Source organism: Rhinopithecus roxellana, chromosome 9 (assembly GCF_007565055.1).
Source record: "Rhinopithecus roxellana isolate Shanxi Qingling chromosome 9, ASM756505v1, whole genome shotgun sequence".
Taxonomy (NCBI): Eukaryota; Metazoa; Chordata; class Mammalia; order Primates; family Cercopithecidae; genus Rhinopithecus; species Rhinopithecus roxellana.
This window is the reverse complement of record NC_044557.1, coordinates 16,482,557-16,508,378: the sequence shown is the minus strand read 5'-3', so window position 1 is coordinate 16,508,378 and position 25,822 is coordinate 16,482,557. Positions and strand designations below refer to the sequence as shown.

The 25,822-nt window shown below is 40.8% G+C and overlaps 1 protein-coding gene across 5 annotated transcripts in view; it reads left to right on the top strand.

The window, feature by feature from the left end:
• SPIDR (scaffold protein involved in DNA repair) overlaps positions 1–25,822 on the top strand; it is a 471,127-nt gene that overhangs the window by 146,825 nt on the left and 298,480 nt on the right. For all 5 annotated transcript variants that reach the window (XM_030937328.1, XM_030937325.1, XM_030937329.1 and 2 more), the window contains one exon: positions 14,627–14,727. In XM_030937328.1, the coding sequence (XP_030793188.1) occupies positions 14,627–14,727 (101 nt within the window). The remainder of the gene's footprint in view (positions 1–14,626; positions 14,728–25,822) is intronic.

The window sequence follows — 25,822 nt, the reverse complement described above, 5'->3', positions numbered from 1 at the left end:
AGATGATATTGTAGCATCATGAGAATACAAGCCTGGTGTGCACTAAGGGGAGCTCAGGGTCTGTGACTGAAGTACAACACAGTTCAAGGAGTGAGGACAGGGTCATGGCTCTTAGGTGGGAGTTGGGGACCAGACAGGAGGGCTTTGATTCCTCTCTTCGGGATTGCCAGTCACCTGGAAAAGATCCAGCCTCTAGAGAGGGTTCAGGGAATAGGAGAGACAGATTTTGAAAACAGTGGGGTTCCGAATAAACAGAGTTTGCACCATAGCTCTATCAGCATCCTGAAGAGGAGGTAGGGAAGGAAGGTGGAGAGGAGAGCCCCAGCTTGAGTACAGCAGTGGCGGAAAGAGCATGAGAATGTGGCCAAGTCTAGTGGTATGGCCAGGGCACAGAGATCCATTCGTGCCTACTCACCATGAGACAGAAAGCCTTATGCCCAAAGTGAAGAAGTTGTGGCCTGAAAAAAGAATGTAATTTGTAATAGTAATAGAATGTAATTTGTAATAGAAGGTGGCTTGTAATAGTCTCTGGGAAGAAAGGAAAGGAAGCCCATTAGAGGAATTAGCATGTCTTTGTTGGTGAAGGTGATGCCATGCAATTACAGAAAGTCATGTCCCCAGCCCTGCTGAGGGCCTACCACTTGCCAAGCACTGTTCATGCACAGGAGCAAGAAAAGTGGAATGGTTGCTCATAACAGAGAACAAAGGTGAATGGAGCCCGGCCTGTGTTGGGGGAAGGGTAATATGGAACCAAGAAGTAAAATAGATGTCAAGTCAGAGAGAGAAATTTTATGGAGAAAAGGCAGAAAAAGGGGGACAGAGAAGGGTCCAGAGGTGGGGGAGGACATTTCAGTTTGAAACAGGCTCAGGGAAGCCCTGAGGAGGTGCTTCATTGAGCAGCTGGAAGAATAGAGTGTGCAGTGGAGCAGGTGCTTTTGTTTTTGTATCTTTGACCATCATGAGGCTTTTGGCCATTTTCAGTTAGATATTATACATCTTAGTGGGACTATGAGTCTGCAGTCCACGGGCAGGCTTGGTGTTGGAGATGTGAATGCGTCGACTTCAGTGTCCAGATCTTTTGAAGCGTGAGCTAGGTCGGGTCACAGGAGATCCACTGCTAGGCGAGAGGAGAACCTGTCCAAGGCCTGAGTCCTGGGTGCTCTACAGAAGTTGGGGTGTGGAGGGAGAGACTGCTGAGGGAGGAGCCAAAACAAAGGGAGCATGGTATGCTGAGGCAAGTGAGGAGAGAGGGTGACCCACTGTGACAGACGCTGCCAGGACTGACCTCTGTGATTCCACGGTGAAGGGCAGGGTGTGCGGCCATCTCAGTGGCGTGACCGGGCAAAGCAGACTGCCATGGACTCCAGAGTCTGAATGGAAAGAGAGAAACTGAAGACAGCACGATGGAACTCTGGAGAAGGTTTGCTTTAAGGGGAACAGATCAATAGTGCATTAGTTGAAAGTGAATGTGAGGGTCAAGGTTTCTTATTTTAAAGGTGGTAGAAATTTCATCATGTTTGTATGTTGATAGGAAAGTCCAAGAGAAAAGGGGAAACTGCTGAGGCAGGGGAGGGAGGGGACAACTGATGGAGTTTTCTCTGCCATGGTGAAGGGAGGCACAAACAGGGGTGACCTTGTCAGGAGCTCAGAGTGTGCACCCATGGCCAGGGCAGGCAGAGCCCGTGCAGGTGCTGGAATGGACCTGGTAAGGAGCAGACAGGCCATCCACTGACAGCTGGGAAGGCGAAGTCCCTGCCGTTACAGGCACGTGTATCTGACTTGGGAAGTAGTTCTTTCTGATCAATTCTATTCCAGTAAAATGCAGTTGTTCATTAGCTGACAGGGAGGATGAGGAAGGAGCTGTGGAGGTCTGAGGAGAGAGAATCTGTGAAATGGGCATGTAGTGAGGACAAATGAACTGGAGAAGGGCTCCAGGGCTGTCTGACAGGATCAGGCCCTGTTGGGAAGTCATGGTCACAGACTGAGTTTGAGACCGATCAGGCAGTGTGGATTCGACCCTTGGGCTGCACATATGGGCAGAGCACAAGGATGGTCCGGGGGCTCACTAAAAGGGGTTGACAGGAGTTCCGAGAGTAGCTATAATAATGACCTATAAAACCTAAGCTGGGTAAGGTGGGAATGAGAACATGCAGGATGTGGATCATGGTGAGCTGGGGTAGAACTCACTGATTGAGGACTGGTGAAAGGTTGGTCAAACACTTACGGAGTCAGGCTACTGTAAGTGATGAGCTGGGACAGTAAGGATGACAGGCGCCCAGAGTTGAGCCGCTGGAGGGAGGTAGTTCGGGACTTCAAGATTAGAGTAGCTGACGCGGATAGAGGACACCGTCTTGGAGCTGGGCGGACACTGACATGCCTGCCCTGGCGATGGGCAGGCTGGGTTGGAGCTGGAGTGTAAGGGAGGGTGCCAGATGGTCTGTCTGGAAGCTGCAGTGAAGAGCAAGGCCGTCCCTTTGTGGCTTTTCAGGCCCAGTGAGAGGGTAAGGGAGAGAACACACTGCTGTTGAAGGTCACTGTCAGGGAGTCCTCAATAGAAGGTGGAGGGGACATTCATAGAAGTGGCTGAAGCTGCTCCAACAACATGCAATTGATCATTTTCTTGTTGTGATTTCTAGGAATAACTAAGTGAGGATGTCTGTTTTGAAGTTATTATGCTTAGATACTAAAAATGAGATTGGTGTGCTTAGGGTTGTTAGTGTCAGGCCTTCAAACTGAAGAGTTCCTGTTTCACTGAGCTGACTAGAAAGGCCTGTGACTGCCTTGTCTGCCATTGGCGAAGGGATGGTGGTTTGTGGTGATTAAAAACTTTTTTTTACCTGATAAAGGCCAGGTAGCAAGGATTCAGAGAGTTAGTTGGCATTTGAAGCCTGGAGCACACTGGCCCTTCTCTCTCTGGTTTGCCCTGTGGGAAATGTCACTCAGTCTCTTTGGGCTTTCTTTTTCTTTTCTTTTCTTCTTCTTTTTTTTATTCATGGAACTATTTGAAGCATAAAAAACACCAGTGCAAAATTGTTAGATATTTAAGTGTGTTGGTAATAATAAAGCTGTATCTATCTCCCCATTTTGATGGTCAAGTTGTTTTTCACAGTGTTTATTATACCATGAAAAGAAAAAATCTGCGTCTGATTGGTGTACCTGAAAGTGATGGGGAGAATGGAACCAAGTTGGAAAACACTCCTCAGGATATTATCCAGGAGAACTTCCACAACCTTGCGAGGCAGGGCAACATTGAAATTCAGGAAATACAGAGAACGCCACAAAGATACTCTTCGAGAAGAGCAACTCCAAGACACATAATTGTCACATTCACCAAAGTTGAAATGAAGGAAAAAATATTAATGACAGCCAGAGAGAAAGGTCGAGTTACCCACAAAGGGAAGTCCATCAGACTAACAGTGGATCTCTCGTCAGAAACTCTACAAGCCAGAAGAGAGTGGGGGCCAATATTCTTAAAGAAAAGAAGTTTCAACCCAGAATTTCCTATCCAGCCAAACTAAGCTTCATAAGTGAAGGAGAAATAAAATCCTTTCAGACAAACAAATGCTGAGAAGTTTTGTCACCACCAGGACTCCCTTACAAGAGCTCCTGAAGGAAGCACTAAACATGGAAAGGAACAACTGGTACCAGCGACTGCAAAAAAGCATACCAGATTATAAAGACAATTGATGCTAGGAAGTAACTGTATCAACTAACGAGCAAAATAACCAGCTAACATCATTATGATAGGATCAGATTCACACATAACAATATTAACCTTAAATATAAATGAGCTAAAAGCTCCAAGTAAAAGACACAGACTAGCAAATTGGATAAAGAGTCAAGACCTATCAGTGTGCTGTATTCAGGAGACCCATCTCATGTGCAGAGACACACATAGGCTCAAAATAAAGGGATGGGGGAAGATCTACCAAGCAAATGGAAAACAAAAACAAAGCAGGGGTTGCAGTCCTACTCTCTGATAAAACAGACTTTAAACCAAAAGACAAAAAGAGACAAAGAAGGCCATTGCATAATGGTAAAGGGATCAATTCAACAAAAGAACTAACTATCCTAAATATATATGCACCCAATACAGGAGCACCCAGATTCATAAAGCAAGTCCCTAGAGACCTACAAAGAGACTTAGACTCCCACACAATAATAATGGGAGACTTTATTTTATTTTATTTTTTTATTATACTTTAAGTTCTAGGGTACATGTGCATAACGTGCAGGTTTGTTACATATGTATACTTATGCCATGTTGGTGTGCTGCACCCAGCAACTCGTCAGCACCCATCAATTCATCATTTATATCATGTATAACTCCCCAATGCAATCCCTCCCTCCTCCCCCCTCCCCATGATAGGCCCCAGTGTGTGATGATCCCCTTCCCGAGTCCAAGTGATCTCATTGTTCAGTTCCCACCTATGAGTGAGAACATGGAGTGTTTGGTTTTCTGTTCTTGTGATAGTTTGCTAAGAATGATGGTTTCCAGCTGCATCCATGTCCCTACAAAGGACGCAAACTCATCCTTTTTTATGGCTGCATAGTATTCCATGGTGTATATGTGCCACATTTTCTTAATCCAGTCTGTCACAGATGGACATTTGGGTTGATTCCAAGTCTTTGCTATTGTGAATAGTGCCGCAATAAACATACGTGTGCATGTGTCTTTGTAGTAGAATAATTTATAATCCTTTGGGTATATACCCAGTAGTGGGATGGCTGGGTCATATGGTACATCTAGTTCTAGATCCTTGAGGAATTGCCATACTGTTTTCCATAATGGTTGAACTAGTTTACAATCCCACCAACAGTGTAAAAGCGTTCCTATTTCTCCACATCCTCTCCAACACCTGTTGTTTCCTGACTTCTTAATGATTGCCATTCTAACTGGTGTGAGATGGTATCTCATTGTGGTTTTGATTTGCATTTCTCTGATGGCGAGTGATGATGAGCATTTTTTCATGTGTCTGTTGGCTGTATGAATGTCTTCTTTTGAGAAATGTCTGTTCATATCCTTTGCCCACTTTTTGATGGGGTTGTTTGCTTTTTTCTTGTGTATTTGTTTGAGTTCTTTGTAGATTCTGGATATTAGCCCTTTGTCAGATGAGTAGATTGCAAACATTTTCTCCCATTCTGTAGGTTGCCTGTTCACTCTGATGGTAGTTTCTTTTGCTGTGCAAAAGCTCTTTAGTTTAATTAGATCCCATTTGTCAATTTTGGCTTTTGCTGCCGTTGCTTTTGGTGTTTTAGACATGAAGTCCTTGCCCATGCCTATGTCCTGAATGGTACTACCTAGATTTTCTTCTAGGGTTTGTATGGTATTAGGTCTAACATTTAAGTCTCTAATCCATCTTGAATTAATCTTCGTATAAGGGGTAAGGAAAGGATCCAGTTTCAGCTTTCTACTTATGGCTAGCCAATTTTCCCAGCACCATTTATTAAATAGGGAATCCTTTCCCCATTTCTTGTTTCTCTCAGGTTTGTCAAAGATCAGATGGCTGTAGATGTGTGGTATTATTTCTGAGGACTCTGTTCTGTTCCATTGGTCTATATCTCTGTTTTGGTACCAGTACCATGCTGTTTTGGTTACTGTAGCCTTGTAGTATAGTTTGAAGTCAGGTGGCGTGACGCCTCCAGCTTTATCCTTTTGACTTAGGATTGTCTTGGCAATGCGGGCTCTTTTTTGATTCCATATGAACTTTAAAGCAGTTTTTTCCAATTCTGTGAAGAAACTCATCGGTAGCTTGATGGGGATGGCATTGAATCTATAAATAACCTTGGGCAGTATGGCCATTTTCACAATATTGATTCTTCCTATCCATGAGCATGGTATGTTCTTCCATTTGTTTGTGTCCTCTTTGATTTCACTGAGCAGTGGTTTGTAGTTCTCCTTGAAGAGGTCCTTTACATCCCTTGTAAGCTGGATTCCTAAGTATTTTATTCTCTTTGAAGCAATTGTGAATGGAAGTTCATTCCTGATTTGGCTCTCTGCTTGTCTGCTACTGGTGTATAAGAATGCTTGTGATTTTTGCACATTAATTTTGTATCCTGAGACTTTGCTGAAGTTGCTTATCAGCTTAAGGAGATTTTGGGCTGAGACAATGGGGTTTTCTAAATATACAATCATGTCATCTGCAAACAGAGACAATTTGACTTCTTCTTTTCCTAACTGAATACCCTTGATTTCTTTCTCTTGCCTGATTGCCCTAGCCAGAACTTCCAACACTATGTTGAATAGGAGTGGTGAGAGAGGGCATCCCTGTCTTGTGCCAGTTTTCAAAGGGAATTTTTCCAGTTTTTGCCCATTCAGGATGATATTGGCTGTGGGTTTGTCATAAATAGCTCTTATTATTTTGAGATACGTTCCATCAATACCGAATTTATTGAGAGTTTTTAGCATGAAAGGCTGTTGAATTTTGTCAAAAGCCTTTTCTGCATCTATTGAGATAATCATGTGGTTCTTGTCTTTGGTTCTGTTTATATGCTGGATTACGTTTATTGATTGCAAATGTTGAACCAGCCTTGCATCCCGGGGATGAAGCCCACTTGATCATGGTGGATAAGCTTTTTGATGTGCTGCTGAATCCGGTTTGCCAGTATTTTATTGAGAATTTTTGCATCGATGTTCATCAAGGATATTGGTCTAAAATTCTCTTTTTTTGTTGTGTCTCTGCCAGGCTTTGGTATCAGGATGATGTTGGCCTCATAAAATGAGTTAGGGAGGATTCCCTCTTTTTCTATTGATTGGAATAGTTTCAGAAGGAATGGTACCAGCTCCTCCTTGTACCTCTGGTAGAATTCAGCTGTGAATCCATCTGGTCCTGGACTTTTTTTGGTGGGTAGGCTATTAATTTTTGCCTCAATTTCATAGCCTGCTATTGGTCTATTCAGGGATTCAACTTCTTCCTGGTTTAGTCTTGGGAGAGTGTAAGTGTCCAAGAAATTATCCATTTCTTCTAGATTTTCTCGTTGATTTGCGTAGAGGCGTTTATAGTATTCTCTGATGCTAGTTTGTATTTCTGTGGGGTCGGTGGTGATATCCCCTTTATCATTTTTTATTGCGTCTATTTGATTCCTCTCTCTTTTCTTCTTTATTAGTCTTGCTAGTGGTCTGTCAATTTTGTTGATCTTTTCAAAAAACCAACTCCTGGATTCATTGATTTTTTGGAGGGTTTTTTGTGTCTCTATCTCCTTCAGTTCTGCTCTGATCTTAGTTATCTCTTGCCTTCTGCTAGCTTTTGAATGTGTTTGCTCTTGCCTCTCTAGTTCTTTTAATTGTGATGTTAGAGTGTCAATTTTAGATCTTTCCTGCTTTCTCTTGTGGGCATTTAGTGCTATCAGTTTCCCTCTACACACTGCTTTAAATGTGTCCCAGAGATTCTGGTATGTTGTATCTTTGTTCTCATTGGTTTCAAAGAACATCTTTATTTCTGCTTTCATTTCGTTATGTACCCAGTAGTCATTCAGGAGCAGGTTGTTCAGTTTCCATGTAGTTGAGCGGTTTTGATTGAGTTTCTTAGTCCTGAGTTCTAGTTTGATTGCACTGTGGTCTGAGAGACAGTTTGTTATAAATTCTGTTCTTGTACATTTGCTGAGGAGTGCTTTACTTCCAATTATGTGGTCAATTTTGGAATAAGTGCGATGTGGTGCTGAGAAGAATGTATATTCTGTTGATTTGGGGTGGAGAGTTCTATAGATGTCTATTAGGTCCGCTTGGTGCAGAGATGAGTTCAATTCCTGGATATCCTTGTTAACTTTCTGTCTAATGTTGACAGTGGAGTGTTGAAGTCTCAATAATGGGAGACTTTAACATCCCACTGTCAACATTAGGCAGATCAAGGAGACAGAAAGTTAACAAGGATATCCAGGAACTGAACTCGGTTCTTCACCAAGCAGACGTAATAGACATGTACAGAACTCTCCACCCCAAATCAACAGAAGATACATTCTTCTCAGCACCACATCACACTTATTCCCAAATTGACCATATAGTTGGAAGTAAAGCACTCCTCAGCAAGTGTAAAAGAACAGAAATTATAACAAACTGTCTCTCCGACCACAGTGAAATCAAGTGGTACTCATGTCCCAGTACCAGAATCTCTGGGACACATTTAAAGCAGTGTGTAGAGGGAAATTTATAGCACTAAATGCCCACAAGAGAAAGCAGGAAAGATCTAAAATTGACACCCTAACATCACAATAGAACTAGAGAAGCAAGAGCCAACACATTCAGAAGCTAGCAGAAGGCAAGAAATAACTAAGATCAGAGCAGAACTGAAGGAGATAGAGACATTAAAAACCCTTCAAAAAATCAATGAATCCAGGAGCTGTTTTTTTGAAAAGATCAACAAAATTGGTAGACCACTAGCAAGACTAATAAAGAAGAAAACAGAGAAGAATCAAATAGACGTAATAAAAAATGATAAAGTGGATATCACCACCGACCCCACAGAAATACAAACTACCATCAGAGAATACTATAAACACCTCTACTCAAATAAACCAGAAAATCTAGAAGAAACGGATAAATTCCTGGACACATACAATCTCCCAAGACTAAACCAGGAGGAAGTTGAATCCCTGAATAGACCAATAACAAATTCTGAAATTGAGGCAATAATTAATAGCCTACCAACCAAAAAATGTCCAGGAGCAGACGGATTCACAGCTGAATTCTACCAGAAGTACAAAGAGGAGGTGGTACCATTCCTTCTGAAACTATTCCAATCAATAGAAAAAGAGGGAATCCTCCCTAATTCATTTTATGAGGCCAACATCTTCGTGATACCAAAGCTTGGCAGAGACACAACAAAAAAATGACAATTTTAGACCAATATCCCTGATGAACATCGATGCAAAATTCCCCAATAAAATACTGGCAAACCGAATCCAGCAGCACATCAAAAAGCTTATCCACCACGGTCAAGTTGGCTTCATTCCTGGGATGCAAGGCTGGTTCAACATGTGCAAATCAGTTAACATAATCCAGCATATAAACAGAACCAAAGACAAATACCACATGATTATCTCAATAGATGCAGAAAAGGCCTTTGACAACATTCAACAGCACTTCATGCTAAAAACTCTCAGTAAACTAGGTATTGATGGGACGTATCTCAAAATAATAAGAGTTATTTATGACAAATCCACAGCCAATATCATACTGAATGGGCAAAAACTGGAAGCATTCCCTTTGAAAACTGGCGCAAGACAGGGATGCCCTCTCTCTGCACTCTTACTCAACATAGTGTTGGAAGTTCTGGCCAGAACAATCAGGCCAGAGAAAGAAATAAAGGGTATTCAATTAGGAAAAGAGGAAGTCAAGTTGTCCCTGTTTGCAGATGACATGATTGTATATTTAGAAAACCCTATCATCTCAGCCCAAAATCTCCTTAAACTGATAAGCAACTTCAGCAGAGTCTCAGGATACAAAACCAACGTGCAAAAATCACAAGCATTCCTATACACCAATAACAGACAGAGAGCTAAATCATGAGTGAACTCCCATTCACAATTGCTTCAAAGACAGTAAAATACCTAGGAATCCAACTTACAAGGGAAGTGACGGACTTCTTCAAGGAGAACTACAAACCACTGCTCAGTCAAATAAAAGAGGACAAAAACAAATGGAAGAACATTCCATGCTCATGGATAGGAAGAATCAATATTATAAAAATGGCCATACTGCCCAAGGTAATTTATAGATTCGATGCCATCCCCATTATGCTACCAATGACTTTCTTTACAGAATTGGAAAAAACTAAAGTTCATATGGAACCAGAAAGACCCTGCATTGCCAAGACAATCCTAAGCCAAAAGAACAAAGCTGGAGGCATCACGGTACCTGACTTCAAACTATACTACAAAGCTACAGTAAGCAAAGCAGCATGGTACTGGTACCAAAACAGAGATATAGACCAATTGAACAGAACAGAGCCCTCAGAAGTAAGACCACACATCTACAGCCATCTGATCTTTGACAAACCTGAGAAAAACAAGAAATGGGGAAAGGATTCCCTATTTAATAAATGGTGCTGGGAAAATTGGCTAGCCATAAGTAGAAAGCTGAAACTGGATCCTTTCCTTACTCCTTATACGAAAATTAATTCAAGATGGATTAGAGACTTAAATGTTAGACCTAAAACCATAAAAACCCTAGAAGAAAACTTAGGCAATACCATTCAGTCCATAGGCATGGGCAAGGACTTCATGTCTAAAACACCAAAGGCAACAGCAACAAAAGCCAAAATTGACAAATGGGATCTAATTAAACTAAAGAGCTTCTGCACAACAAAAGAAACTACCATCAGAGTGAACAGGCAACCTACAGAATGGGAGAAAATGTTTGCAATCTACTCATCTGACAAAGGGCTAATATCCAGAACCTATAAAGAACTCAATCGAATTTACAAGAAAAAAGCAAACAACCCCATCAAAAAGTGGGCAAAGGATATGAACAGACACTTCTCAAAAGAAGACGTTCACACAGCCAGCAGACACATGAAAAAATGCTCATCATCACTCGCCATCAGAGAAATGCAAATCAAAACCACAATGAGATACCATCTCACACCAGTCATTAAAAAATCAGGAAACAACAGGTGCTGGAGAGGATATGGAGAAATAGGAACACTTTTACACTTTTGGTGGGACGGTAAACTGGTTCAACCATTGTGGAAAACAGTGTGGCGATTCCTCAAGGATCTAGAACTAGAAATCCCATTTGACCCAGCCATCCCATTACTGGGGATACACCCAAAGGATTATAAGTCATGCTGCTATAAAGACACATGCACACGTATGTTTATTGCGGCACTATTCACAATAGCAAAGACTTGGAATCAACCCAAATGTCCATCAGTGACAGACTGGATTAAGAAAATGTGGCACATATACACCATGGAATACTATGCAGCCATAAAAAAGGATGAGTTTGTGTCCTTTGTAGGGACATGGATGCAGCTGGAAGCCATCATTCTCAGCAAACCATCTCAAGAACAGATAACCAAATACTGCCTGTTCTCACTCATAGATGGGAATTGAACAATGAGATCACTTGGACACAGGAAGGGGAGCATCACACACCGGGTTCTATTGTGGGGAGGGAGAGGGATAGCATTAAGAGATATATCTAATGTAAATGACGAGTTAATGAGTGCAGCACACCAACATGGCACATGTATACATATGTAACAAACCTGCACATTGTGCACGTGTATCCTAGAACTTGAAGTATTAAAAAAAAAAAAGAAAGAATACCACACATCTACAACCATCTGATCTTTGAGAAACCTGACAGAAACAAGAAATGCGGAAAGGATTCCCTATTTCATAAATGGTGTTGGGAAAACTGGCTAGCCATATGTAGAAAGCTGAAACTGGATCCCTTACTTACTCCTTATAGAAAAAAATGCTCATCATCACTGGCCATCAGAGAAATGCAAATCAAAACCACAATGAGATACTATCTCACACCAGTTAGAATAGTGATCATTAAAAAGTCAGGAAAAAACAGGTGCTGGAACGATATGGAGAGATAGGAACGCTTTTACACTGTTGGTGGAACTGTCAACTGGTTCAACCATTGTGGAAGACAGTGTGGCAATTCCTCAAGGATCTAGAACTAGAAATCCCATTTGACCCAGCCATCCCATTACTGGGCATATACCCAAAGAATTATAAATCATGCTGTTATGAAGACACATGCACATGTATGTTTACTGCGGCACTGTTCACAATAGCAAAGTTTTGGAACCAACCCAAATGTCCATCAGTGATAAGACTGGATTAAGAAAATGTGGCACATATAAACCGTGGAGTGCTATGTGGCCATAAGAAAGGATGAGTTCATGTCCTTTGTAGGGACATGGGATGAAGCTGGAAACCATCATTCTGAGGAAACTATCACAGGGACGGAGAACCAGACACCGCATGTTCTCACTCATAGGTGGGAGGTGAATAATGAGAACACTTGGACACAGGGTGGGGAACATCACACACCTTGGCCTGTCGTGGGGTGGGGGATTGGGGAGGGATAGCATTAGGAGAAATACCTAATGTAAATGATGAGTTAATGGGTGCAGCACACCAACATGGCACATGTATCCATATGTAATAAACCTGCATGTTCTGCACATGTACCCTAGAACTTAAAGTATAATAAAAATAAATAAATAAAAATAAAAGCAAAACTTGAAAATACTGTATTTACAGTCATTTTAATTGTTTATTTTTTACCTGGTTGTATAGCTTATTAAAAATATCTTGACTAGAAATGAGTTGGAATATTTTTGAATCTTTATCCTTCTTTACTTCTCCATATTGATTTTGTAGAAATGTTTACCAGTGTCAAATTGATACCAGTAATCTTTTGAGATAGGTTTCCAATCTGTTGATTTTATAGAAAAGATAATTAGGATATCTTAACTTGCTCAGTGCATTCATCGTATTTTTATTCCGTTGGAGTTTGGCCTTTATAAATAACTTGTCTGGCTACGTTCAAAAGAATTAATTTGGATATAGATGGTAGGACCTTCCTGAACTTTTGGTATGACTTAATTTTTTAAACATGAGATAGGTTTTTTACTAGAAATAGAATTGTTAATTGAAGGACATGGTGTTTCTTAAGTTCAAGTACATCTGATCCGAACTCCCTGCAGGACAGGCCCTAATGGCCAAACTCAGCTGGAGATGCAGATTTTATCTGAGGGCTCCAGATACCGCTATGTGTAGAGAGCTCCTGTGCATATGTTTACTGTTGTTTTTACCTTTTGTCTTGTAATCCCCACAGTTTTCTTACGAGGTTCTAGGCTTGACTTTAACTAGATACTATTTTCAGAGTTCATTTTGCCTTTTTTTTTCTGTAAGGTCACAGCATTGAAAAGCAACATTTGGCAAATAATTATCTAGATAATGGGCAAAGAATACAGCGTTTGCTTCTTGTATTTATTATGCATATCATTTTAAATAATACTGTTTAAGAGGTTCTAGGTACATTATCAAGACTAAGAGTTTGGACTCTGGAGCCAGACTGCCTAGGTGTGCATCCAGCTACACCACTCATTAGACATTTAAGCTTGGACAGATGTTTAACATCTTGGTGCCTCAGTTTGTCATCTATAAAGTGGAATAATAATAGTACCTACTTCACAGTATTGTGTAAAGGGGAAGCATAAACGAGTTACTTAATGTAAACAATGATATGAAGAAGGGCTTAATAGGAAGTAGAAGTTGACATGTAGAGGTGCTATGGCATATTTCTGAGTATAAGAGGTTTTAACTTTTTTTCTGTTACATGTGCTACACACAAGTACATTCAGAAATAATAACCTGTAGGAAAACATACTAGGTTTTTCTATAGGTATTAATACTAGAAATATTATATATTATTAAAATATTTCCATCATAATTGAAAGGGCTATATATAGGCTGCAAGTAAAAAACATAACAAAAACAGTTACACCAATTGTGGGCATTTTTTGAAAGTTTGCTAAATGCCACATGCTGTGCTAAGTCCATTCTGGTTTTAACAGCTTGTTCCTCATCTGGCTAGTTACGTAATGTTGGAGAAGTTTCTTAATCTCTCTCTTAATTCTGGTTTTATCATCTGTGCAGTGGGTATTGATATCTGTTCTTTCTGCCTCAAAGGGATATTATTTGAATAAAGATAATGTAGTGAAATGATTAATGAATTGGTAATAAGATAATATACTTATGAGATAATACATTGATAACCTATATAGCATGTAGCTATAGTGGTAATTAACAACTGCTCTTGATTTTTCTTGAAATTATAGTTATGTTAGGAGTTGATAACTTCTGTTTCTCTCTACATATATATGTATTTACTTATATTTGTAATTTACATTCACCTATATATTTATAAGCATAAATATATCTCAGTGAGTATATGTGTTCATTGATAGGTTAATGCTCTTCTGCAGTACCTGCATATCTATCATTATAAATTGTCTTTCTGCTGTACATGGAAGTTTTCTTTTTTATAACATTGGTATCCTTGCTGTGTGTTTGTGATTGATACTCAAATATCTCTGGAGTCCAAATCAGGGGCCCATACCCAAGTGCTCTTATTTGAGTGTTCTGTCAACAGTTGGCAAGGTTATTCTTGACTGGAACTCTGAGCCCACTTTACAATTCTTTGTTTGCTCCCATCTGCTGAGCTCATTGGGAGCTTTCCCACCTCCATGGCAGCATTCATAGCTGTCCTTGTGTCCCTGGTACCTAACGAAGTGCTAGGTGCCAGCATATAGCAGGTGGTAAGTAAGCAGTACTTATTTTAGAATTGAATAAGTGAACTAAGAAAGAATAGAAAAAGAGGTAAACTGATATTTAGCTATCATATTTCCAAGAATATGATATTTTTAGGGCATAGTATTAGCCCATATTTCTAGGAATCAGAAAACCAAGGTTCTAAGAAAACAAAAATCTGACTTATGAGGACATGGCCTCTAGGAAGAGAATGTGGTAACAAATATACATTAAAATTTTGCATGTTTTATCTGTTTGTCTCTGGTTGGGGGTTATACAATATAAATGTTCCAAATATTCTGAAGTTTTCCTTTTAACTAAATTTAGTACATTATAATTCATTAAACAGAGGTGGACTAGCAGAAAGACTGAATGGACTGCAGAATCGAGAGAGATCTGCTATTTCTTTGTGGAGACATCAATGTATTTCTTACCAAAAGACACTTTCAGGTAAGGCTGTGCAGGTACCCGAGACAATGTGTAAATAAATGTTTTAGTTAAAAGAATTCTTACATTAAAATACATGAAGTTGATTATTAATATTTTCATGACATTTTAAAAAATTTGTTTTTCCAACATTCTAATTTTGACATACAAAAACTATATATAATTAATATATATAACTTGATGAGTTTAAAAATAAGTATACTCTTATGAAACCATCGCCACAATCTCTGCTATAAATCTATACCCTTGACCTCCAAAAGTTTTGTTCTATTCTTATCATTAAGAGCACTCTACCCTCTTAGCAAAATTTATTTTATTTTATTTCATTATTTAGAGACAGGGTCTCACTGTTGCCCAGGTTGGAGTGTAGTGACATAATCATAGTGTACTGTAGCCTCAAACTCTTGGGCTCAAGCAAATCCTCTCACTTCAGCCTCCCGACCGGCTAAGACCACAGGCTTGTGCCACCATGCCCAGCTCCTCTTAGCAAAATTTTAAGAATACAATACAGTATGTTAACTATAGACACGATACTGTACTGCAGATCTCTAGGACTGATTTATCTTATATAATCAAAACTTTGTACCCTTTGATGAGTACCTCCCTATTGGCAGCCACCATTGCAGTCTCTGCTTCTGTAGCCAGAGCACTTAGTCAAGAAAGAGAGATAAAAGATACCTAAGTTGGAAAGCAAGAGGTAAAGTTATCTCTGTTTGCAGATGACATGATCTTATATCTAGAAAACCCTATAAGACACCCAGCCCCTGCCAAAAAAAAAAAGTTACAACTAATAAATGAATTCAGCATAGTAGCAGGATTAAAAATCAACATACAAAAATCAATTGCATTTCCAATGAAATTTCTGTATATTAATAATGAGATATTTTCTTTTCTGTTGGAAATTGAAAAAACAGTCTCATTTACAATAACATCAAGAAGAATGAAATTCGGGACTAGGCGCGGTGGCTCACGCCTGTAATCCCAGCACTTTGGGAGGCCGAGGCAGGTGAATCATGAGATCAAGAGATCAAGACCATCCTGGCCAACATGGTAAAACCCTATCTCTACTAAAAATATAAAAATTAGCTGGGCGTGGTGCTGCATGCCTGTAGTCCCAGCTACTTGGGAGGCTGAGGCAAGAGAATCGCTTGAACCCAGGAGGCGGAGTCTTCAGTGAGCCAAGATCGTGCCACTGTACTCCAGCCTGGCGACAGAGTGAGACTCCGTCTCAAAAAAAAAAAAAATAAAATACTTAGGAATAAACTTAATCATGGATGTCAAGGACTTGTACTCTGAAAACTGACTCTTTTTTTCAGGTGTCTTACAGGTTTCAGAAATTATTCCAAGAGATGAGTTTATTCTTGCAAGGTCTAATGACTGAAAACTCTTGTTTTTCAACAAATTGCTTGATATTGAAAAGATTCCACATACCTAGAAAAGCCTCCTCTCCTCCTAAACAGTGCTGATTTGGTGGTTTTTCCCTGTGTGTTCCCTCCATCTGGAGTTGGGGGATGGGTAGGTGTGGGCACAGTCATGTATTCCAAACCAACTATTATTAGTCTTTCCTGGGGGATCATTGGGATATACATTTTAATAGGCTACCAGGTGATTTTTGCACATGCTAGAATTTAAGAAACATTATTCTTAGAGTTGATCCCCCCATTCCCAATAATATATTCTACTAAGTAGATCACTCAACTGTTATGTTCTCGACTATTAATTATATTACACATTTCTTTAGAAGACTTTTCAATTCTTATCTCATTTATTCCTTTTCAAATCCTTTCTGAGGCCAGGTGTGGTGGTTCATGCCTATAATCTCCATGCTTTGGGAGGCCAAGTCAGGAGGATCACTTGAGGCCAAGAGTTCAAGACCAGCCTGGACAATGTAGTGAAACCTGTTCTCTGCAAAAATGTAAAAATTAGCTGTACGTGGTGGCACATGTTTGTAGTCCTAACTACTCGGGAGGCTGAGATGGGAGAATCGCTTGAGCCTAGGAGTTCTAGGTTACAGTAAGCTATGATCGCACCTCTGCACACCAACCTGCGTGACACAGCAAGACCCTGTCTCTAAAAAAATACAAAAAAATCCTTTCCCAGCTGTCACTTAGCAGTTGCCTTCTCTCACATTCTTGTATTAAAGTACTGGAATATGAAGTACGTATATATGTATCAGGATGACCTAATACGTATGACCCAAGAATACTTTTTCTTTTCTTATTTTATTTTATTTATTTATTTTTTTGAGACAGAGTCTCGCTCTATCACCCAGGCTGGAGTGTAGTGGCGCGATCCTGGCTCACTGCAACCTCCGCATCCTGAGTTCAAGTGATTCTCCTCCTCAGCTCCACGAGTAGCTGGGATTACAGCTGCCTGCCATCATGCCTGGCTAATTTTTGTATTTTTAGTTGAGACGAGGTTTCGCCATGTTGGCCAAACTGGTCTTGAACTCCTGACCTCAGGTGACCCACCCACTTCAGCCTCCCAAAGTGCTGGGATTACAGGTGTGAGCTATCGTGCCCAGTCACTTTTTCTTCTATACTTATCTGTGGGTCAGTCCATTGTTACACTTATGACTTTGTTTCTTGGGGTTTTTTTATATTAATGATTATGACATTTAATAATAATCTTTACAACTCATTTGACCACCCTGAAGGCCAGGCAAACATAAAGGTTTCCTGGTCTTATTATTTAGGGAAGTCTTAATAGCACATTGGCTTAAGCACAAAAAATAATTTAATGGTACTTGTAATTGAAAGCCACAGGGACCATGCTTCAGGCATATTGGTTTTGAAAAGGCTGGCAGTCGTTCTCTATGTGGTAACTCTCTGCTTCAAGTCCAATAAAAAAAATGCTTTCTTTCCAATATTTTACCAGAAATGTCCAAAATGACTTTCATTGATCTGGTACAGACAGGAGTCCCCTCTTGAAATCATCCTAATCACTCTGCCCAACATGGGCTACAGTCAGTAACACACTACCAGCCATATCCTTAACTCCTGATTATTTTATTTCTGGAGTTATTTAATAAAAATCAGCAGGAACTATTTGTAATTCTACAATATGTTATCTCATTTTAGTCTTTCAGTGATTCTTCATGTTCTCCTATTTATCAGTATTTGCATGTGTATATTTAACCTCTCAAATGTGAATGACCTTGAACTGGAGTGACCACTGTCTCTTATAATCTACCTCCCTCCATCTGTAAATAGTTTCTGTGTGTCACTCATTGCTTTCAATTTAGTTTGGGGTTCTATGCATTATAAACTTCTTTTGTTCTGCTTGAACCAGAAAAATATTTCCTTGACACTTAAATTCTCAAATGGCTCCTCCTTCTTTTGCTTCCCTTCTTTTGAAGTAATGATATGAGAGAATGGTAAGCTTGAATTTCTTTCAACTGTATATAAATATTTGCATTACTGGGTTTCAGGAAGGCCACTTTCAGTTCTTAGTTTTAACATTAGTTTTGTGTTGGGTTATGGTGGATGGTGAGCTATCAGATGGAAAAGAGGAGCATGGCACACAGGACTCTGGCTACTGGAGGCCTAAAAGGCCAGACCTGAAGATATCATTTGCTGCTGCATTGGCATTCATGCAGCACTTTTGTTTCCTTTTTCCACATGAGGAGATGGAATGCTAATTCTGTGAGGACTCTTAGAGACCTTCCAGTCTAAGCCCCTCTTTGGCAGATTGCCTAGGGTAGGGAGGTGACTTGCTCTGATTATCTAGCCAAGGAAGAGACAGGGCCAAAAGCAGGCCTCCTCCTGGTTCCCAGGGCCATGCTCTTTCAGACCCTGCCACTCTTCTGCCATATGAAAATAATCATTTTACTCCTCTCCCAGTTTCCTCTTGATATTACTAGTGGGGAATAACCAAATAGTCCAAACTGGACTTTGTGTGTTTAGTTAAGGTAGCTGTCTTGAATTTTGCTGATGTTATTATAGTCTTGACAAATTGTAAATATCTTCCAAGTAGGAGCAAAACATGGGCAAACTTTGAATTGGATCATAAATTCTTAAATAGTTTGGATTCTATCTGTCCTCTTTCCCCCTTCAACATGATCCTTATTGTTGTATCAAATTTGGAGGTTTGATGTTGGTGGGTACAATGCTGAAGGCTTACTACGTATTAAATCATTTAGTATGCAAAGTAATCTTCTAAAGGAGTTTGCTTTCCTTATTTTCCAGATGAAAAAACTGTAGGTTGAGTATATGCTATAGATGACTAAGCCCAGATTTGAACTGTCAAGTCCAAGTTCTTATTTGCTAATCTCTACAGACCTTCATTAGTTAATCTGTTTGGGCTGGAGAAAGTCAGGCTTAAGAAGATAAGGGATTAAGGAATTAGCAAAATTAGAAATATTAATACAAATGTTTTTCTTTGAAAAAAATCTTGGCCGGGCGCGATGGCTCAAGCCTGTAATCCCAGCACTTTGGGAGGCCGAGACGGGCGGATCACGAGGTCAGAAGATCGAGACCATCCTGGCTAACACGGTGAAACCCCGTCTCTACTAAAAAATACAAAAAACTAGCCGGGCGAGCTGGCGGGCGCCTGTAGTCCCAGCTACTCGGGAGGCAGAGGCAGGAGAATGGCGTAAACCCGGGAGGTGGAGCTTGCAGTGAGCTGAGATCCGGCCACTGCGCTCCAGCCCGGGCGACAGAGCGAGACTCCTTCTCAAAAAAAAAAAAAAAAAAAAAAAAAAAGAAAAAAATCTTTCAAAATGTAAGTCTGTATCACATTCTTGGGACAGCACTAATTGGCGAAGCATAGGACATAGGTTTGAAGGTTGCAGAGACTGTGTAAATTGTGGAACTGTATAGGATGTCCTAAAGTCTTATGATTTTGATGGGAAGTGGCAGATTGTCTTCTTAATTATTGATATTAATATTTATAGAAATCACTAGACATGTCATCCTGGTTACTCACTATAGTGAATTGATCAAATTGTCAAGTACGTAGTTGACAGAGTGTCTTCTGCTTGTCTGGATAGAAAAGTACCAAGTTAAACATGTGTGACTGGTGGTCCAGAATGAAGGGAGAAAAAGGTGATTTTTTTGTTTGTCTCATAACCAAAGCAGCTTATTTGGAATGTTCCTTACAATATCACTTCTTAAATTTTGTTCTAGATATTAAGTGTAGCATGTCAAACTAAGATTCTCCTTATTTATCTCCAGAGATGAGAAATTATGGTTTACAGAATTGATTTGTAGATTATAATGATTTAGCTTGAGATCTTTCTTTCCACGTGTCTTCCATTTGGGGAGCATTATTTAATTACCCCATGGTTGCGAGGTATGTTTTTGTCTGTATATGTATCCAAGTTATTGTGTATGTCAGTATCCCACTCCCTTATATTGCTGGGTAGTATTCCATGGTACCAATGTGCCACAGTTTGTTGAACTGTTCGTTGACTGAAGGGCTTTTGGGTCGTTTCCATATCTGAGTCATTACAAATAAAATGTGCTGTGAACATTTGTATACCAGTTTTTGAGTGAACATATGTTTTTATTTTTCTGGGATAAATGGTCAAATGATTTAAAATGTTTGAATGTCTCTAACACATTATTCTGCCTTTTTTTTTTTTGAGACGAAGTCTCTCTCTGTCGCTGAGGCTGGAGTGCAGTGGCGCGATCTCGGCTCACTGCAAGCTCCGCCTCCGGGGTTCACGCCATTCTCCTACCTCAGCCTCCCGAGTAGCTGGGACTACAGGCGCCTGCCACCTCGCCCGGCTAATTTTTTGTATTTTTAGTAGAGAAGGGGTTTCACCATGTTAGCCAGGATGGTCTCGATCTCCTGACCTCGTGATCCACCTGCCTCAGCCTCCCAGAGTGCTGGGATTACAGGCATGAACCACCGCACCCTGGCCTATTCTGCCCTTTTAAAACACTTTGTATTTAAAAATACTTGTAGATTCACAGGCAGTTAGAAATAATACTGAGGGATCCCTTGTACCATGCCCCCAGTAATGACATCTTTTATAACTGTGGAATGACAGGACAGCCAGGATGGTGATCTCCGATACAGTCCATTGACCCTGTTCAGATTTCACCAATTTTACATGTATTTACTTGTGTGTCTATTTTTTGTTTTATGTAATCTTACCACCTGTTACTGTGGTCTGAATTTTTGTATCCTCCCAAAATTCATATGTTGAAACCTAATCACCAATTTGATGGTATTAGGAGGTAAGTAACGCTTTTGGAAAGTGATTAGGTCATGAAGTGGAGCCCTCATGAAGGGAATTAGAAGAGACCCTAGAGAGCTAGCTCGTCCTTCCACCATGTGAGGATACAGCAAGAAGAATCCATCTGTGAGAATCAAGTCCTCACTAGACACAGAATCTGCAAAAGCATTGATCTTGGACTTCCCAGCCTGCAGAACTGTGAGAAACAAATTTCTGTTGCTTCGAAGCCACACAGCTCTGGTTTTTTGTTATAGCAGCCAAGATGGGCTAAGATACTTGTGTAGATCCATATGACTGTCACATAGTCCAGACACAGAAGGGTCCATCACCACAAGGATTCTCATGCTACCCTTTATAGCCACAGTCACCTCTTTCCCATTCTCCTCCCTGATGCTTTGCAGCCACTAATCTGTTTAACATTTCCATAGTTTGTCATCTAAGAAATGCTCACGCCTGTAATCCCAGCACTTTGGGAGGCAAAGGCGGGTGACTCACAAGGTCAGGAGTTCGAGACCAGCCTGGCCAACATGGTGAAACCCTGCCTCTACTAAAAATACAAAAATTAGCCAGGTGTGGTGGCGGGCACCTGTAATCCCAGCTATGCAGGAGGCTGAGGCAGAGAATTACTTGAACCTGGGAGGCAGAGGTTGCAGTGAGCTGAGATCACACCACTGCACTCCAGCCTGGGCGACAGAGCAAGACTGTATCAAAAAATAAAATAAATTGAATTACAGAAATAGAATAATACAGTTTATAACCTTTTGGGATTGGCTTTTTTCACTCAGTATAATTCCCTGGAGATTTATCCAAGTTGTTGTGTATGTCAGTAACCCACTCCATATTGCTGGGTAGTAGTCCATGGTACGAATGTGCCACAGTTTGTTGAACTATTTGTTGACTGAAGGGCCTTTGGGTTGTTTCCATATTTGAGTCATTACAAATAAAAGGTGCTGTGAACATTTGTGTACCAGTTTTTGAGTGAACGTGTTTTTATTTTTTTGGGATAAATGATCAAGAGTATAATTGTCAGGTGTTATGGTAAGGGCATGTTGTTTTGTTACTTTAAAAAATGTGTATGAATACCAAATATTTCAGTAAATTCTAACACATCTTTCTAGGCTTAAGAAATTTTATTTTTAACATCTTTGGTATGTGGATGTCAATTTTTCCTTTCTTCCCTCCTGGATAGCTGACTTTGCTGGGCTGTTTTATAACTCCTACTTGTAACTTTTTTTTTTTTTTTTTTGAGACGGAGTCTCGCTCTGTCGCCCAGGCTGGAGTGCAGTGGCCGGATCTCAGCTCACTGCAAGCTCCGCCTCCCGGGTTCACGCCATTCTCCTGCCTCAGCCTCCCGAGTAGCTGGGACTACAGGCTCCCGCCACCTCGCCCGGCTAATTTTTTTTATTTTTTAGTAGAGACAGGGTTTCATCATGTTAGCCAGGATGGTCTCGATCTTCTGACCTCGTGATCCGCCCGTCTCGGCCTCCCAAAGTGCTGGGATTACAGGCTTGAGCCACCACGCCCGGCCTTAACTTTTAATAACAATCGATGTTATCTTCCTTGTTGGTCCTTTCTAGTACATTTCAGTATAAAAGACATACATCTCAAGATTCTTTGTGATACACTGAGAAGGTATTGAGCTTGGCTTTAAAAGAGCAGCCAAAGGCCGGGCATGGTGGCTTATGCTTGTAATCCCAGCACTTTGGGAAGCTGAGGTGGGTGGATCACAAGGTCAGGAGTTCAAGACCAGTCTGGCCAACATGGTGAAACTCCGTTTCTACTAAAAATACAAAAACTAGCTGGGTGTGTTGTGGGCATCTGTAATCCCAGCTACTCGGGAGGCTGTGCAGGAGAATCGCTTGAACCGGGAAGTGGAGGTTGCAGTGAGCCGAGATTGCACCACTGTACTCCAGACTGGGCAACACAGTGAGACTCTGTCTCAAAAAAAAAAAAAAAAAAAGAGCAGCGAGAGCCAGGCACAGTGGCTCATGTCTGTAATCCCAGCACTTTGGGAGGCTGAGGCAGGCTGATCACTTGAGACCAGGAGTTTGAGACCAGTCTGGCCAAATGGCGAAAAAGTACTAAAAATACAAAAAAACTAGCTAGGTGTGGTGGTACACGCCTACAATCCCAGCTACTCTGGAAACTGAGGCATGAGAATCACTTGAACCTGGGAGGCAGAAGTTGCTGTGAGCCAAGATCGCGCCTCTGCACTCCTACCTGGGCAACAGAGCAAGACCCTGTCTGAAAAAGAAAAAAAAGAGCAACAAAAAACATAGGTGTTGCACACAAAGGCCTTGCAGAGAACGGTTTGATGACATAGCATGGGGTAGGCAGGGGAGCCCAGATCATGCAGAGCTGGATTTCACTTCCAAAGGCCTTGGCTGGATTTCACTTCCAAGGTGATGCTTTGGAAATCTGCACTTTAGAATGTAGCTGTGGCATAGAGAATGGACAGCTATAGAGGCAAGGGGAAAATGTGTTCTGTTTATCTTCAGGAATCATTGTATTTTCCTTTTTTTAAAAGAGGAAACAGTTTCCCAATATTGCTTTGCTCATTATCTGCATGATGGTGAGCAGTGATTACTAAATGATACGCAAAGCATTGTGCATGTACATTAACCACAATTACCCTTCCAATTAGGCCCTGCTCTCCTTACTTTAGAGATGAGGACAATGCAGACACAGGAGAATGTGGATGGGTACAGCCCTGTGTGCCTGCCAGTGGGTAGCAGAGCCAGATTTACACTGGGCAGCCTAACTTGGTGGCCCATGTTCATAGACCAGTTGTTTTGGGGGCAGGTCTGGGCGGAACTTGAGTTCAGGAGATGTGAGTGCAGCAGTGGTTGCACTCTGCCTCCCTTGTTCGATCTCTGTTTAGTAACAGGATGACAAATATTTTCACAATATGTTTGATATCATAGTTTTTAAAACTAAAAGTAGTTACAAATTTTCTTTTATCTTTTTGAGTAGGGTCTCCCTCTGTTGCCCAGGCAGGAGTATAGTGGCACCATCATAATTCCCCACTGCAGTCTTAAGCTCCTGGGCTCGAGGGCTCCTCCTACCTCAACCTCCAGAGTGGCTGGGACTACAGGCACATGCCACCACACCCAGCTGTTTTAAAAAAAATTTTTTTGGCCAGGCACGGTGGCTCACGCCTGTAATCCCAGCACTTTGGGAGGCCGAGGCAGGTGGATCACGAGGTCAGGAGATCAAGACCATTCTGGCTAACATGGTGAAACCCCGTCTCTACTAAAAAAAATACAGAGAATTAGCCAGGTGTGGTGGCAGGCACCTGTAGTCCCAGCTACTCGGGAGGCTGAGGTAGGAGAATGGCATGAACCCAGGAGGCGAAGCTTGCAGTGAGCCGAGATCGCACCACTGCACCTCCAGCCTGGGTGGCAGGGTGAGACTCCGTCTCAAAAAAATAAAAAAAATAAAAAATAAATTGTTTTTCTCTATAGAAATGGAGTCTTGCTATGTTTTCCAGGCTGGTCTCGAACTCTTGGCCTCAAGGTAACCTCCCTTCTCAGTCTCCCAATGCATTGGAAATTACTGGCATTAGCCACCACACCTGGACCCTTAGATGTTCTTAAATGCAAAAAACTTGCTGTGTTTTACAGGAAGAGAGTAAAGAATAAAGAAGAACAAGTGATTACAAAGAAATTGATGGGCTTCAGATAAATTATTTTTCATGATGAGATTTTTTGGGGAAAAGGGAAAGGTCTTGCTCTGTTGTCCTGACTGGCGTGCAGTGGCGCAGCATTGGCTCACTGTAACCTCCGCCTCCTGGGTTCAGACAGTTCTCGTGCCTCAGCCTCCTGAGTAGCTGGGATTACAGGCGTCCGCCACCATACCTGGCTAATTTTTGTATTTTTAGTAGAGCCTGCCTCGGCCTCCCAAAGTGCTAGAATTACAGGCATTAACCACTTTGCCCAGCCTTTAGCTGCCTATTCTTAAGCAAGATACTTTATTTTTGAAATTTAAGATCATGTCCATTAGCTAATTTAAAAACAATGATTCTTAAATTGTATTATAGAGGGTAAGCAACCAAGTAATATTCTCAGTGTTTTTCAGTCATAGAGAGGAAAATTTTGTATATGCTCATATTTCTGTGTTTATTCTTGTTGTATGAAGTAAATGCTTTACTGGTCCCTATATCTGGTGGTGGAGATGGGATAGTGGGAAGTGAGGGTCACAGATACCAAGCTGGCAGGTCTCATTCATTTACTCAGCAGTTGCTCAGCAGGGGCCTCCAGTGTGCCAGACTCCTTGCTGGGCTCTAAAGACACACTGTGAATAAGCAAGATCTGGTCACTGCACCTTTAGACCTTCTCTTTAGTGGACTAGATGGATGACAAGCAGAGAGAGAGAAAATCAGGACAGGTTAGTAAAGTGGAGGGTCTGCATGGTTGTGGTGGGAGCTGTGCAGAACAGGCTATGAAAGTGAGCTTCATATTTACAGTGGGTAACTATAACCTCTGTCTCGTTTATGAGGCAGAATATCAGTATGAGGTGCCTAAACAGTTTTGGGATGGTGGAAGTTTTCTTATTTATTTGTTCTTGCTAGAAAAAATTATATTTTATGTAACAGATTTTAAATATTCCATATTTTAATTTTTTTATTGTATAAGATTATTATATTTGAAAGATTTCTTTAGGTTATTATTGAAGTTCAGTAAGAAGCAGTTTATTTAGTATACATTATATTCACACAGTAAAAAGTGAGTACAACTTAAACCTTTGGAAAATTGAGGGTGGGACAAAATTTCGGTTTAGGAGTACCTTTGCCATGTGAATATTAGCTTTTATTGAATTACCATTTTGTATTGAAATATAAGAAACTACAGAAAACACAGATACACAGCTTAACAAGTGTTATATAGAAAGTGTGCGTATTACCACCAGTACTTA